Source organism: Otolemur garnettii, unplaced genomic scaffold, assembly GCF_000181295.1.
Source record: "Otolemur garnettii isolate 467f Iridium unplaced genomic scaffold, OtoGar3 scaffold00011, whole genome shotgun sequence".
NCBI classification, from domain to species: Eukaryota; Metazoa; Chordata; class Mammalia; order Primates; family Galagidae; genus Otolemur; species Otolemur garnettii.
The window spans coordinates 15,784,385-15,799,506 of record NW_003852406.1 but is presented as its reverse complement, the minus strand read 5'-3'; the positions used below and the strand labels follow the sequence as shown (position 1 = coordinate 15,799,506).

At 37.2% G+C, this 15,122-nt stretch overlaps 1 protein-coding gene and 2 pseudogenes across 2 annotated transcripts in view; 1 reads left to right on the top strand and 2 right to left on the bottom strand.

Annotated features, from left to right (window-relative positions):
- USP3 (ubiquitin specific peptidase 3) overlaps window positions 1-15,122 on the bottom strand; it is a 94,998-nt gene that overhangs the window by 51,159 nt on the left and 28,717 nt on the right. The window contains exons 2-3 of one of the 2 annotated variants that reach the window (XM_003784406.3): window positions 11,012-11,072; window positions 6,030-6,161 (exon numbers count right to left, since the gene is read on the bottom strand). In XM_003784406.3, the coding sequence (XP_003784454.1) occupies window positions 6,030-6,161; window positions 11,012-11,072 (193 nt within the window). Of the gene's footprint in view, window positions 1-6,029; window positions 6,162-9,499; window positions 9,699-11,011; window positions 11,073-15,122 lie in introns of those variants that run through there. The other variant, XM_023510115.1, reaches the window with a different exon arrangement.
- On the top strand, window positions 854-1,276 carry LOC111723415 (annotated as a pseudogene).
- Window positions 3,817-5,625, bottom strand: LOC100945642 (annotated as a pseudogene).

The following is a 15,122-nucleotide window of genomic DNA, read 5'->3' as shown; positions in this document are numbered from 1 at the left end:
GGGAGGGGAGGGGAGGAGAGGAGAGGAGAGGGAAAGAAAATGATTCAGTATCAATTTAAACTCACACAATAAAGCTTTATTTCTGTTACTGTTAATTAAAATTGCTATTTTTTATGTGTTTAAAATCTGAAATACAAGCCTTCTTTTTCTAGACAAATTAATCCACATTCCATAATATTTCTTTGATTGAAAGGATGCTCTGAAACATTATCTGCTGGGAAGAAAATATTCTAGTAATTTGCTTCTAATGTTCCTTTTGTAATTCTTCATTCTCAGAATTTCAGGAACAAAGTTGACAGGACTGTGTCAGATTTCAAAAAATTATTTGTTCAGTATTTTAAATCTATTAACTCCAAATGCCTACCTATGTAAGAAATCAAAATTCCTTTGGTTCAAATTTTTGTTTCTTTTCCATCATAATAATGTATACCACATACAATTCCATTTATATTAGTTAGGGGAGGGAACGAAAGGAAATATTACTTAAATAATAAACTGTACTAGCTCTTGTGTGAAAATCTTGGGAAGATTCTAATTTTTATTGAAATCTTCATCTGCCTCTCAGTTTCATCTTAGTCTATCTCTTCAAGGAGTAGGGCTGTGTCAAATCAAAATTATTCCTTTGGCATTGCTTTCCCTCATTTGAAATAGTGACCTATGTTATGTTGTTCTGCTTGGTTGATAAGTAGTTCCAATCTGGACGCCTTGTTTATATTAGAACAGGTGAGCCGCTCACAGGAGTGTCTTATCTTGTGAGGGAAATAAAGCATCACAATTTTTCCTTCTGCAAGGAAAAATGTTCTGTGGCCCCTTAGTCCTTTAAAATGATCACAGGGTGGAAGCCGAAGCCCGCATGGCCCCTTCGGCCAGCCTGGCACCTCTGATGAGAACTGCACCCAGGCCAGCACCAGCAGCTCAGCCACCAGCAGCAGCCCCACCATCTGCAGTTGGGCACACTCTGGGTCATGCTATCACTGGGGACTTCAGTGGAGGACGTAATGCTGAGCCCTCAAACCCCGACATCACTTACCGGGAGCCTCACGGAAGCCAGCTGGCACAGCAGCACCAGGTTGGCCCCTGCTTCTATGAGATGAAACACTTTTTGGAATGTGCCCAGAACCAAACTGATATAAAGCTCTGTGAGGGGTTCAATGAGGTGCTGAAACAATGCAAACTTGCAAATGGGTTATCCTAATCAAGAAGTACAAATTAAAGAAAGGAAAAATCGCCTTTCAAGACCAAGTTAATTTAGCATAAAAATATAATTGATAATGAAAGTATAAACGGTAAAACCATCAGTTAAACCTCTGTTATTAACAGCTTCCTTTCTTCAGAATTGTAGTGGAAGAGTGTGTTCTTAGTGTGTAGGAGTTCACTGAGATGGTAAAGGATTGGGGGCACATGTTGGTGTGGCTTTCTTAAACCAGCTGTTGTGATATTATTTGTGAGGTAATTAGAATAAAGTGATTTTCTTCCAAAAAAATAAATAAAATGATCACAGGGCACAAGATTACAGATTTGGTGGAATGTTCCCCATTTTTGGAAGACAGCTAATAAAATTCAATCTTTCAAACGTACATCACCTACTTTGCACCAGACACTGAGTACTAGGGGAAACACGAAGATCTGAGATTTGGTGTCTGCAGTCTCCAAGGACGTTTACAAATATCTCGCATGCAGCAGGAAATTACAAGTATCCCAAGAACTCTAAATTCAGGAGAGATTACATCCAGCTACAACTGGAGTTGGGGTGGAGAGGGGAGAGTTCAGTGATAACTTCATAAAGGATTGCAAAAATAGGATAGGGCAGGGACTCTTGGCAGGAGGAAAATAGAGAAAGAAAAACTGTAAGCCTCAAAGTATATTACAACTTCTCTAGAGCACAGATTACACTGCAAAAGGGACTCTAACATTAGCTAAAGTCAAAATATTTAATAATCAAATGTTATACCTCATGCACCAGTCTTTTACCTCTGAAGCCAATTATTCAGTCTAATTAATGCTCAAGAAAAATTTATATACTCAAGTGAAATCATTAAAATGCATTGGAAAAATCTCTCCTCCGCCCCCTACAGAAATAGAAAATCTCCTTCTGTTTGTTTCTTCATCACAATGAGGTGTGGGAGGAATGTTAATCATCAATTTACAACTATCACAGACTCCTTTTTGGCCATCAGTGTAAAGCTACAGGGTGATTCCCTGGCATTTTGTTCTAAAACCCACAAATGAGCCGATAATGTGAACAGCTGCAACTCCCTTCCTGCATTTCAGAAGCTCTGGGTGTCCGCACACTCGCAGCTCTGTATAACTTCACACAAAAGACTGGCAACTGGCCAAGAAGACTCAGCCATGGCGTATAATCCTCAAGGTTCAAAATTTTCCATTTAATTTCAATTTGGCCATGAAATGACATATAAACAGACTATACCATTCTAAATACAAAACACATTAAAGTCAAATTTCTATTTAATAAAAGTATGCCCCTAAAATGTTAACATATAAGAACATTAAAATATATAATCTGTATTTTAAAGAGTCCAATGAAAATAATTATGCTCCATTAAGATAATTCTCAAAAAGTTAGTTTCTTCAGAATCTTACCAATAGCAAGAAAAGCAAATGCAAACTTGTTATAATACACAGAGATTTAATTGTATTTCCAAAGTTCCCCTATTAAGCAATTCACACACATTGCTAACTGAAAATCAAGAATGAATGCTCTCAATATTTGGTACATATAAACTGACATGACCTATGACAATGACTGTAAGATAGATACTTCAAGAATGATATTAATTTCTGCTATCTAAAGCATAAATACTTCTTACTTCTGAACACACAAAAACACATGGTTCTCTATGTTGCTCTAGTATACAAGTTTTCTGAGGGAAAAGGGAAAAAAACCTAATGAAAACACTTTAACCACATGGCCAATGCTTAACTTTGGTAGAAAGGAGTACTTCACAATAGCAAGTAACAATAAACTGAGCGCTAACCCTTATGTGAAAATCTACACAAAATTTTCCTTGTTACCCAAATCTCCATCTACCTTTAGCTTCTCTCTCTTCTAGGTCCGGACACCTTCCACACAGAGGATCATTGCAATAGTAGTGAGCTCAATGACCAAACTTTAAGAATTTATTCAATAGGCTAAAATTTAATAACATTAAACTTACAAACATTTAAAAGACCTGGTAAACCACTGGCCTTTTTTTCCTTCCTTGTGATGGGCACCTGTCCCTGATACAACTATCAACTGAGCACACCTAGAAAGGACTAGTATCCCACTCAGTAGGTGTGAATTTAAAGTGGTATTTGGACTTTAAATTCTAATCTCTGCCCGGCATTGCCTTCATGTGACATTCAACGGCTGTCTGGCAAGAAAAACATCTACAAAGGGAACTTTTCCCCTTCAGTGTCAACAAACATTTGAATTAGGATAAACTGATTAATACAAGAATTATTCATATTTACCAGTCAAAGAAAGAAATTTGCTCCACACCAAAGATAAAACTGCCAAATATATTGTCTTTCTGAGCATACCAAACGGATATGGATCACTAATCACTTGTAAACTAAATAACCTAGTTTGAAGTAGTCACAAGAATAGGTACTCATTTTATTGTCATTTATATGAAACAGACATGTATATTATATTACAAAGAGAAAACAGAGCCTCCAACCTCTTTTTAAAGGATGAGATACCTTAAAAAAAAAAAAAAAAAAAAAGCCTGAAAGGCTATACAACAAATTCTGTTTGTTTTTTTTTTAGTATTAAATAAGTTTTATTTTAAAATGTTAAAAACAAGATTCCAGTAGGGAAAAAATTTCCATCTCTCCACCCCCTAATCCATAACAGGATTCAGAGTAGTTTTGTAATGTTTGGCCCTAGGATGACAAGGATTTTTGAACCACCTGGAGTCTTCTTTAAAACTACCTCTGAGGATGGGGTTTAGGACTGATTTTTCAAAATGTTCCCAGAGACTATTTTTATGCTAAAGTTTAAAAGCCACTGATATAAAGTAAAAACTCATACTTTATATGTAAAGGTTTTTTATATATAACCACCTCTGGTTTCATAGTAAGTATAAAATAAAATATATTAAAATAATTTAGGAAGTCAAGTTAAATGCCATAATGGTCTATGAGGTAATCTAAGATGGCTGATATGCTTGACAGAGCATTAAATACTCTTTTTTCCTGCCTAGAAGTTATCTTTTCCATCATGTACATTAAATGTTGATGGAAACACATGTAAGGAGTTCCAAGTTCCAGAGCAATGTCAACCCAGTCCCAGATGCACTTCAGGGGGGTTTCCTCAAATCCAGCAAACATGGCCGGGTTTGCTAAGAGTCCTCTAGCAACCATCACACCATCTGTCCCAGTATTCTGCCACACATTTTTTGCTTCTTTTAAGCTTCTGATGTCTCCATTAGCAATTACAGGTATAGACATATTCTCCTTCATTATTTTAATGGCATCACAGTGCACTGGCTGATGTCTTAAGAAGTTCTCCCATGAACTGTGATCCAGGAAACTCCTGTAGCTTCAGCTTTTAGACAAAGATCTACAGTTCTTGAAAGGTTATCATGGATCCTTATTTTAATAGAAACTGAAAATCTGGGGTTTCCACTTGATTTCTTACTTGTTTCACCATATCTTGAACAAGCTCTGGCTTGGTTATTAAGCAAGCCCCATAACCTTCTGCCATTGCCCACCTCTGAGGACAACCACAGTTAATGTCTATTCCATTTGCATAAGGACAGACTATACAAACAGCATCAAATAAAAGACTTGCATCATTAGCAGCAAACTAGACAATCAGGGGCAATCACCTTGGTCTGTGGTAAATTCACTGTCTCTGGCTTTTATAGATTTGACAAAATCAGCGGCAACTATCATTGGTATATAACACAGGTCACAACCGTATTTTCTTACTAGAGTTCTAAAAGCCAACTCTGAATATCAAACCATTGGAGCACAGACTTTTACCAGCTGCCCAGAATGAAACATTGCTATTGGATCTTTTGACATACTGTGGTTTGTATGCAGTCACTCTTCATGAATACAGACTTGCTCCAAATTTGTCTTTTCGCTGTTCAGTCTTCCTTCTTCATCAACTCTCCCTAATTCCCTGCACTGTTGAGAGCCAGCAACTTTTTCTTCTCAAGCTTTTCCTGCGGGATTTTATCGCAGGATTGCAAATCAGGGGTTGGACAGATACACGTAGAGCTATGCTACGACTCAGTCCCGCTTGCTGAGAAGTACAAAGGAAGCTCCCAGGAAGCTCGCCTCGCCTCTGCAGCCTTTCGGCATGAGGCCCCTGTTCTCAGGTCTAATACTTGCTTTAGAGGAACGCACTGCGCTGGCCGCGTCTGGGCATCCCGGCGCCCCCCTAGTCCTCGGCCAGGGAAAGGCTCAGAGCTGCAGCGAGATGGTGGGAGCGCTTCCCAGCTCCGGCACCCGCGCCAATCCCAGCCAGTGGCCGAGTAGCTCCTCAAGTCGGCAACGAGCCGCCTATACAACAAATTCTTGACATTTACCCCTGGGCGATTAGAAGAGGAGCACAGAACTCTACTGGGAGAAGAGAGACTGTGGAAACAACTGTATAAACAAAGAAGTTAAAATTTTAAAGATTATATGGCAAAATGTTAATTGAACAATAGGATCATAAGTTTTGTTTTTATAATTAGTTTTTATATTATTTTTCAACTAAAAATAACCACAAGCAATTATAATTACGAGCAACAAGAAAGAAATAGATATACTTCCCTGAAACTTAATGAGATGGACAAGGAGCAGGGTGTGGGAGAGAAGAGGCCCGGAAGCTGAAAGGAACACTAGGAAGTGAAATCTGAATGAGTAAGGACAGACAGACATCATGGTTCCCACGCCCCTGTAAAACTAACAGGAGGTAATGCAGCAGCAACTGGCTTAGATGGGGCAGGGGAGGGAAAAGGGCAAGGAAAGTGGGAGCACACTTGCACATACATAGTAAGGAATGTCACTTCCAGAAAATTTTAACTCACCAGTATGTACTGTAGCTACTGCAATCCATACAAACTGTATGCTGAACTTTATCTTGCTTTTCTGATTTCTTATGGTTGGTTAAGGGTATTTGTGCATCTTCATAATGTTTTTTTGCATGGCCATTCACATACCTTACAAAAACCAAATGAAAATTTACTTTAAATATTGCTCTGGAGATTAAAGTACTAAGAGATTAAAAAAAATTAAATGTTAATCAAATCAAAATTAGAAAAATCCTGTAACAGTATTCAATCATTTAGTAATTTATTAAGCTGAATACTTAAAATATACTCCCTTTTTGCAAACACTACAGTCAAGTTTTAATTACATACAATACTAGACTCAGGCAAGGAAAGCCATTATTTATGCTAATCAGTTGCAACATCATTAATATTATCACTTATAAACACCTTTGCTGATGCTTTCCTTATAGCTTCTTTTTTTCTTTCTTTCTTTTTTTAAGTTTTTCTCAGACTGCTAACCTCCAACTTGGACTATTATCAAAGACAAGCTCTGGAAATTAAATTACTCAACCACTTCCCAAAGGGCCATAGGCTCTGCTTGGATTGCTGCTTAATATAAAACATGAGAGTGAGATATGGAAACAGGATAATCTTTCATTTCTTTCTCATCAATATGTCTTCAAATCTTTTATTCGAAAGCCTGAAGAATCAGCTCCAGTCACATGGAAATACATTTGCTTAGAAACAATCTAAATGAAACACATTATCATCTTATATTTATAAATACTATTTTTTCTTCACATGTACAAAGATAATCAAATTTGATTATGTTCCTAAAAATTTTGTAACATTTTGCAATTCAGACTTAATAACTCACCATATTACAAGCAAAATGAAAATGAAATAAGGATTCATGTATACATGGTGTGCAGCCAAATTCACCTATGCCTTCAACTAAAAACTGCACAACACTACTGCTGACCACTGTTATGCAGATCCTTATGCGGAGGTAACCATGACAGTTTTGACTGTGTTATGGTGCATTATTTCACTTCCAAGAAACATAGTCCATAGCATCCTTTCTGATTCACCCACACAAGTTTCAACTTGCTCGGATTATCACTGGGAGGGCTTCATTTCTTTCTACCTACACAGATTTTATGTTTCTTGATTTTTTTTAATCTCAAAAAAAAAAGTTTATTTTTGTTTAAGACAGAGTCTCACTATGTCGCCCTCAGTAGAGTGCTGAGGTGTCACAGCTCACAGCAACCTCAAACTCCTGGGCTGAAGCGATTCTCCTGCCTCAGCCTCCCAAGCAGATGGCACTACAGGCACCCACCACAACGCCCAGCTATTTTTTGTTGCAGTTGTCATTGTTGTTTAGCTGGCCTGGGCTGGGTTTGAACCCGCCACCTTCAGCGTATATGGCTGGCACCACAACCACTGTGCTACGAGTGCCTCAAAATTTTCATAATAATCCATTAACAAAGACCTTCCCAGTTCTTAGAAAGCAGCCAATTTGTAGAAGGCAAGAACTACTTGAAAACTCAGTAAAAGCAAATGTTGTTTCATTAAATGGTACCAAAATAAATAGGCTCAGAGAATGTAGATAATATTTTCATCATGAGGCACCTTAATCGCACAAGAAGCAACACTTACCTTGGGAATAGTAGGATAACTGTGGTGAGTAGGGAAGATCAACTTCAAGCCTAGTCTCTACCTATACCCAGGAAAACTGGACACATTCAAGGTACTGTTAACCTTAATTCAGAATCTGATCATGTTCTTCTCCCCTTTTTTCACTGTACTTTTTAAAATATGGATCTTCTGTCCACAAAACTGGACTAAATGAATTTTAAAGTCAAATAACAAAAGTATAAGCTCAAAACCAGACTATCTAGGTTCAAGAGCAGGCTCTGTCACAGCCAGTTCATGTCAACTTGGGTGAGTTACTTAACCTCTCTGTGTTTGTTTTCTCATCTACAAAATGGAGATAAATAGTACATTGAGTCTTATGGATTGTTAGGTGATTAAATAATCTATGGCATATAACAAATGAATGTGATTATTTTATTAATATTTCTCTTTCTATGTTTAACTACTACTTATTCAGAATCCCAATGATATAAATGCTTAGAAGGTGGTCATATTAACCACATATTTTGAGATAATACATTATTGCACAGGCCAAGAAACATCTACTAATTTAAAAGGTAAACTAATTTAACGTGTATGTTCAATATCTACTCTTCTTAATTTCCTGTTCTTATCATATATTTATAGTACTTTACCATGAAAGATAATAGTATTTTATTGCCATAGTAATAATAATAAACAATAACAATAAAAGGCATTTCCACTTTCAGGTCTTTGAAAACTGACCATTTTTACAGAGTACATATAGTTCTGGAACACTATGGTCTCCATATGTACCATATGCCATATTCTATGGTTCCTGTCAATGTCAGTGATAAAGAAAGAAGGGTGATTACTGATGACATTAAAATTAGCAATGCCTGCTCTGTGCCCATAGCACAGTGGCTACGGCGCCAGCCACATACACTGAAGATGGCGGGTTCAAACTCAGCCCGGGCTAGCTAAACAACAATGACAACTAAAAAAAAAAAAAATTAGCCAGGAGCTGTGGCGGGCACCTGTAGTCCCAGCTATTTGGGAGGCTGAGACAAGAGAACTGCTTGAGCCCAAGAGTTTGAGGTTGCTGCGAGCTGTGATGCCACAGCCCTCTACCGAGGGCGACATAGTGAGACTCTGTCTCCACAAAAAAAAAAAAAAAAGATTAGCAATGTTTTGGCTAAGACCCAAACCGTTAAGTCATAAGAAGTTACGTATTTTTTATAAACTAGCTAACATAAAAAAAAATTTCCTTCATCTAGTTCTGAATTTTAACTAGACATTTTGATATATAGCACAAAAGGAAAATTTTCACTATGCAGGCTACAAATCTCAAAAAGTTGAAAAATAACTTACAAAAGATGGTGTCATGAAGACCAACAGAATATATTATTCATGTATGCTATTGATACTCTATGTTCCCTGGTTGAAAGAATATTCCAACATTCCCCTACAAGCAAATAGCCTAAAATTATTGAAAAATCAGTATATTTGGCAATCAATACCTAGGATAACATGATAAATGAAAATTAACCAATTAGCTAAGTAAAATGGAGATCCAAATTCAGGCTACTCTCAATTATCTGTTCAAACTACTTAACTGTATTTCTCCAAAACTCTGTCAAATTTCTAAATCTAAATTTGTTTGCAACTGAAACAGTCTACCTACAGAATCTAGAAATTTTTCAATTTATTTTTCCAAAACCTGCTTAGAGAATTATTTGGTGCTTGCTATTAAGAACATTAGTCTCTCCATTTTTGAGAGTTTGGCAAGTCTTTCGATTGGAACATGACCCTCAAGAGTTAAGTTGTAGAGCACTATGAGACAACTGGAGAACAGAACTATATAAATTTTATGGCATTATAATTCTCACCTCTCAAAATCTAGGAGAGGAATCTGTCTCTTCAAGTGCAGAATTTAAGTGCTTCTACTTTTCTTCTTTTTTAAAAAAAGTTATCTGTACAAAGTATTTTCAGGTTCCCCAAATCCTAGAGATTTCAAAACCACAATAGCCACAATTAAGATATGCAGTTAACATTTTCCAAAGGTACTCTTAAGTGTACGTGGAAAAAATACTAAATTCCAGGACTCAAAATAAGAAAAATCAAAAGTTTACTGTAGAAAGATGCCTTCTTCATGCAGTAAGGATTTTAAAATAACAATGGGAAAATACTCCAGATAAATATATTATAGATTTCAGCCTGTGGGAGTCAGTATCATTTCTCATCTATTTGCTGCTAAGCTATTACTTTCTAAAGTAAATTCAAAGTAGATTTTCTAAGCTACAAGAGCAGTAGAAATAAATGTTCTACAACTAGGCAAAAACCACAGAATTTGGTATTTGAGTTTGTATCAAAAGTTACTTAAGTTATTTACGTTATTAAGTAATTTAAGTAATATCATTTTGAAGCCAAAAACTGAGAGGTGATGAACTGGAATAGGGTGGTAGGAAATGTAAATCCATAAGAAAGCAAAAAAATATATAATAATTTTTTGGATTTTTTCGAGATAGAGTCTCCTCTGCCACCCTGGGCAGAGTGCCATGGAGTCATCATAGCTCACAGCAACCTTAAACTCTTGGGCTCAACCAATTTTCAGCTTCCTGAATACCTGGGACTACAGGCACACACCACCACCCTATGGTTAGTTATTCTATTTTTAGTTTGAGTTCACACTCTTGCTCAGACTGGTCTCAAACTCCTGAGCTCAAGGGATCCTCTGGCTTTGGCTTCCCAGAGTGCTAGGATTATAGTCGTGAGCCACCAAGCCCAATGTGAAAGTAAAATGTCTTAATGGGATAATGAAATATTTGGTACATCTCAGATAGGAATTAATAATGAACTCCATAATAAGGTCATTTCAAAGAGAATTCCTTTATCTATAAATATTTGTTTTCTTTTCCAGAAGAGTAAGATGATATTTGAGATATGATTCTATAGTCAGTAAAGGTGGGGAGTCGGGGTAGGTAACAGGTGGAATAAGACTGGCCACGTATTGGTATGTTGAAGACGGGATGACAACATGGAGTTCACTTATACTCTCTCTACATGTGTGTTTAAATTTCACCCTAAATAAAAGGTTGAAAACACAATCTTTAGGTAAACTTTCAAGATTTCGAAGTTCCCTCATTTCATTATTTTAATCAAGTATTACTAGTAGACAGTCTGGATCATCAAACTAATTCTTCTAAGTAGCAATATGAAAGGGTTTTTCCCTAGATTTTTTCCCAGCTATATCACGGAACCAAGGAATTTAACCGGAGAGGGAAGCCCTACATTATGATTAACAACGGTACTAAATCCAAATCAATAAAACTCTGACATAAAGCTTAAAGGCAAATCTTACAGAGTAAACAGGGCAGTGAAGGAATCAGCACGTCACCTACCTTCCACAGTGGACACTGGAACAAGTCAAACAGACCCAGGGGCTTTTGTTGGACCGGCACACTAATAAAAAGAAAAATACACGATATACCAGTTGTATCATGTTATTTCCCAATTTCTCCCCCATTATCTCATGATTAAGTCATAAATCCCATGGCTGCTTAGGTACACTGGAATCACAAATCCCTGCTTTGTGGATGCAGTTACACAGAGTGGCTGCCTAATTAAAGTAATACTGAAAAGAATTCAAATGCACGTCCACAACAGCTGTGCATTTTAATTGCTGACTCAATTCAAATAGCTTAACCATGTCAAGCACATATATACTTTTCTCCTTTATTACTTATTCCTTTTTGCCACAGTCCCTGACAAGTTAATGATAGTCTATTTTTCCATTAACATTTTTTGAAGTCTAGCTTTTAATCACATGTCTTTGCCATGCAGGTTATACACCACTATAAATGACAGCTCTTTCAGTTTATTTATTAAGAGGCACAACCTAAGGATACAATTAGAAAGACTAAGACTAGTTTTACAAAGTAATTCCCAATTGCATAAAATGCATGACAGTTGTACATAATTATTACTGACAGTATAATCAGGACATTATTATTTTAGTTTAAGTATAAGAGGTATGGAAACTTTAAAATATTGATTAAAATTTTACTGTTTACTATTTTGCTGTTTACTCATTCAATTTTTTTAAAAAAGTCCTGTACATGTAGCAATGATTTTCAGAAAAGAGGAATATAAAAATCACCTGAAAAACTTTTTCAAAACACCTAAGTTCAGCTCAGCCAAAGATATCTACACTGGTAATGAAAGATGTACAAAGAACATGTACATTTTGAACAAAAGCAGCTTACCCCACGACTCCCTAATACAACTCCTTGAGAACTGCTAGTCAGCCTCCTAGGGGGGCGGTGGGGAGCACCACAGTACAACCACACACTCAGGATCATTCTAAATCCACAGCCTGACAGTATGTTTCAAACATTTGTTTAAAAGAAAATTTACATTTATTAGTTAAGAATACACATACCAATCATAGCACTCTAGGAGGCTGAAATGCATGGACTGAGCTCAGGAGTTCAAGACCAGGATAAGCAAGAATGAGATCTCACCTTATTAAAAACAGAAAAATTAGGTGGGCATCACAGCAGGTACATGTAGTCCCTGCTTCTTGGGAGGCTGAGACAGAAGAATCACCTGAACCCAGGAGTTTGAGGTTGCTGTGAGCTATGACACCATGGCACTCTACCTGGCCTGGGCAACAGAGTGAGATTTTGCCTTGAAAAAACAAACAAACAAAAACACATACTAAGCTCTGGTCCCTACCTACATCTTTCCTGCCTTATCACACATCACAGAACACCCTTCTCAAAGTTAAAAATTTAACCCAAACTGGAAATAAGGTGAATTGGGAACTCTGAAGTCCTTTCAGTGTACACTGAAATACTGTTTAATAGCTCCTCCCAAAGATATTTAATTATAGTACCTAGTTGTTTGACCCACTGTTTACTACTGACTAGGACCCAAATTCAGGTAAATCTGTAAATTTTGATTTTACAAAGACTTCTGTCCAGCAGACTCCAAAGGTTATGGGTTTACTCTGTAGGACATTGGTCAGTTTCGTATCTAGTCCAGCAATTTTATTCCAAGCTATTTCTTCAGTGTCTATACACTTTGTTTCCAAGTACTCTTGGAGCCAACTTTACTATCCTACTGATTCCCTCATAAATAAGTTAAATTAATCTTTGAATCTGTTAATTCTATATTCATATGAGAAAGGAGTGCTGAGGAGGTGAGAAAAAGAGAGTATAGTGAGAAAATGTCCAAGGGCCTTTCCTGTTTGGCCAGCATAGAGCTTCAACTATTTCTGAATATGAAAGTTGTGTGTGTGATAAAGCCCCTTCCGGTTAGCATGTCCTTGGTGCGTTCACACATGTACATTAACTACCAGGGCCATCGTGACAGGGTCTAATTCTGTCATATGTCCCTGTTAAGCCACATGACAGAAAGGCCTAGAAGAATACCTACCAAACTGCTAACAATTATTTTATACAGGTACACGGGAGGGTAACTGTGAGGAGACCGCTGGCTTTTTACCTGTACATTCCTCTGGTGTTTGCTATCTTACTTGAACAGGTATTCATGGTTTGGAGGTATGATCTGGAGGACTAAAAAACTATGAATATCATTATTTTGTTCCAATAGCAAATTTCTCTTTTTCTCTTAATAAATATTAAGAAATGCTGTAACTCAAATTGAAAAAAAAAAAAAACCTATTGGAAGTTTAATATTATCCTAAAACAATCCAGTTACAATACTAAGCTTAGGCCTAAATTTTCAACTATACATGTATTTTTTCTATTTAATTATGGAGGATTTTTTTCCCCACTTTTTTAAGAAGAAAAGAAAATCTACAGCAAAATAACCATTACTTGCTTTGGTGTGTTTCCTACCAAGTGTTGCTTTTCTTTTCCTTTATGCTGTAAACTTATACACAGTACATATAATTTTGTGATCTCATTTTCCCACTGTCAATACATAGATACAGCCAGGCCCAGTGGCTGATGCCTGTAATCCTAGCACTTTGGGAGGCCAAGGCAGGTGGATTGCCTGAGCTCACAGGTTCAAGACCACCCTGAGCAAGAACAAGACCCCATCTCTAAAAATAGCCAGGCACTGTGGTGGGCACATGTAGTCCCAGCTACTCAGGAGGCTGAGACAAGAGAATTGCTGGAGCCTAAGAGTTTAAGACTGCTGTGAGCTATAATGCCATAGCACTCTATCAAGGGCAACAAAGTGAGACTCTGTCTCAGAAAAAACACACAGATACATTTCTTCATATTACTGTATTTAGGACAAGGTATTATAAATGTACTCTTATCTCAATTAGCTCACAAAACTTTATTAATTTTTAAATTTCTTAATTCAATTTAACATTTTAAAAAATCCTAAGGCTGAAGGGAAGAGAGAATGGAAAGTAACTGCTCAGTAGGTATGAGTTTATTTTTGGAATGATGAAAATGTTTTGGAAGTGAATTAGTGGTGGGAGTTGTAAAAATCCCACTGGATGTATTAAATCCCACTGAATTGTTCACTTTAAAACAGCTAGTATTATATTATTTGAATTAGACCTCAAAAAAAAGACAGATAGGCTCGGCGCCTGTGGCTCAAGCGCCAGCCACATACACCTAAGGTGGTGGGTTCAAATCCAGCCCAGGCCCACCAAACAACAATAATGGCTGCAACCAAAAAACAGCCAGGCACTGTGGCGGGCACCTGTGGTCCCAGCTACTTGGAAGGCTGAGGCAGGAGACTCACTTGAGCCCAGGTGTTGGAGGTTGCTGTGAGCAGTGAAGCCACAGCACTCTACCCAGGGAGCCAGCTTGAGGCTCTGTCTCAAAAAAAAACAAAAAAACAAAAAAACAAAAACCAGATACTTAAGAAAGGGATGAGAAGAGAAAAAAGAAAATAAAGTACTTCAAAAACAATGGAAATAAATGTCTATGCCTTTTAATAAAGGTTAAAAAAAAAACCCACTTCATTTTCTGCCAGGCATGGTGGTGCACACCTGTAATCCCAGCTACCTGGAAGGCTGAAGAAAGAGCATCCCTTGAGCCCAGGAGTTTGAGACCAGCCTGGGCAACAAACAGTGCTCTCTGAGGGTATAACAGTCACACCAGAAAAACAGAGCGTAGAAAGATACAGAGCAGAACAGATGCTAAAGCCAATAAATGGCATTGCTTTGGCAAATATTCACTCTACACACACTTTATCCAAATTAAGAACCTTTAATGCAACCAAAAAAATTACCCAATTACCGTGGCTTTAAATTAAACTAACCCATAATTATTGTTGAGAATAGGACAGGTCATAATATAAATAAAATACTACAAATAATCTTAAAACCATTTATGTTAATCACCTTTAGAGGAAATACCTTATTATAAAAGATAGTTTCAACTTATAGTCAGATGAGTTTCAAAAGTTTATCTGTGGCTCGGCGCCTATAGCTCAACCGGCTAAGGTGCCAGCCACGTACACCTAAGGTGGCGGGTTCGAATCCCCAGCCCGGACCCGCCAAACAACAATGACGGCTGCAAC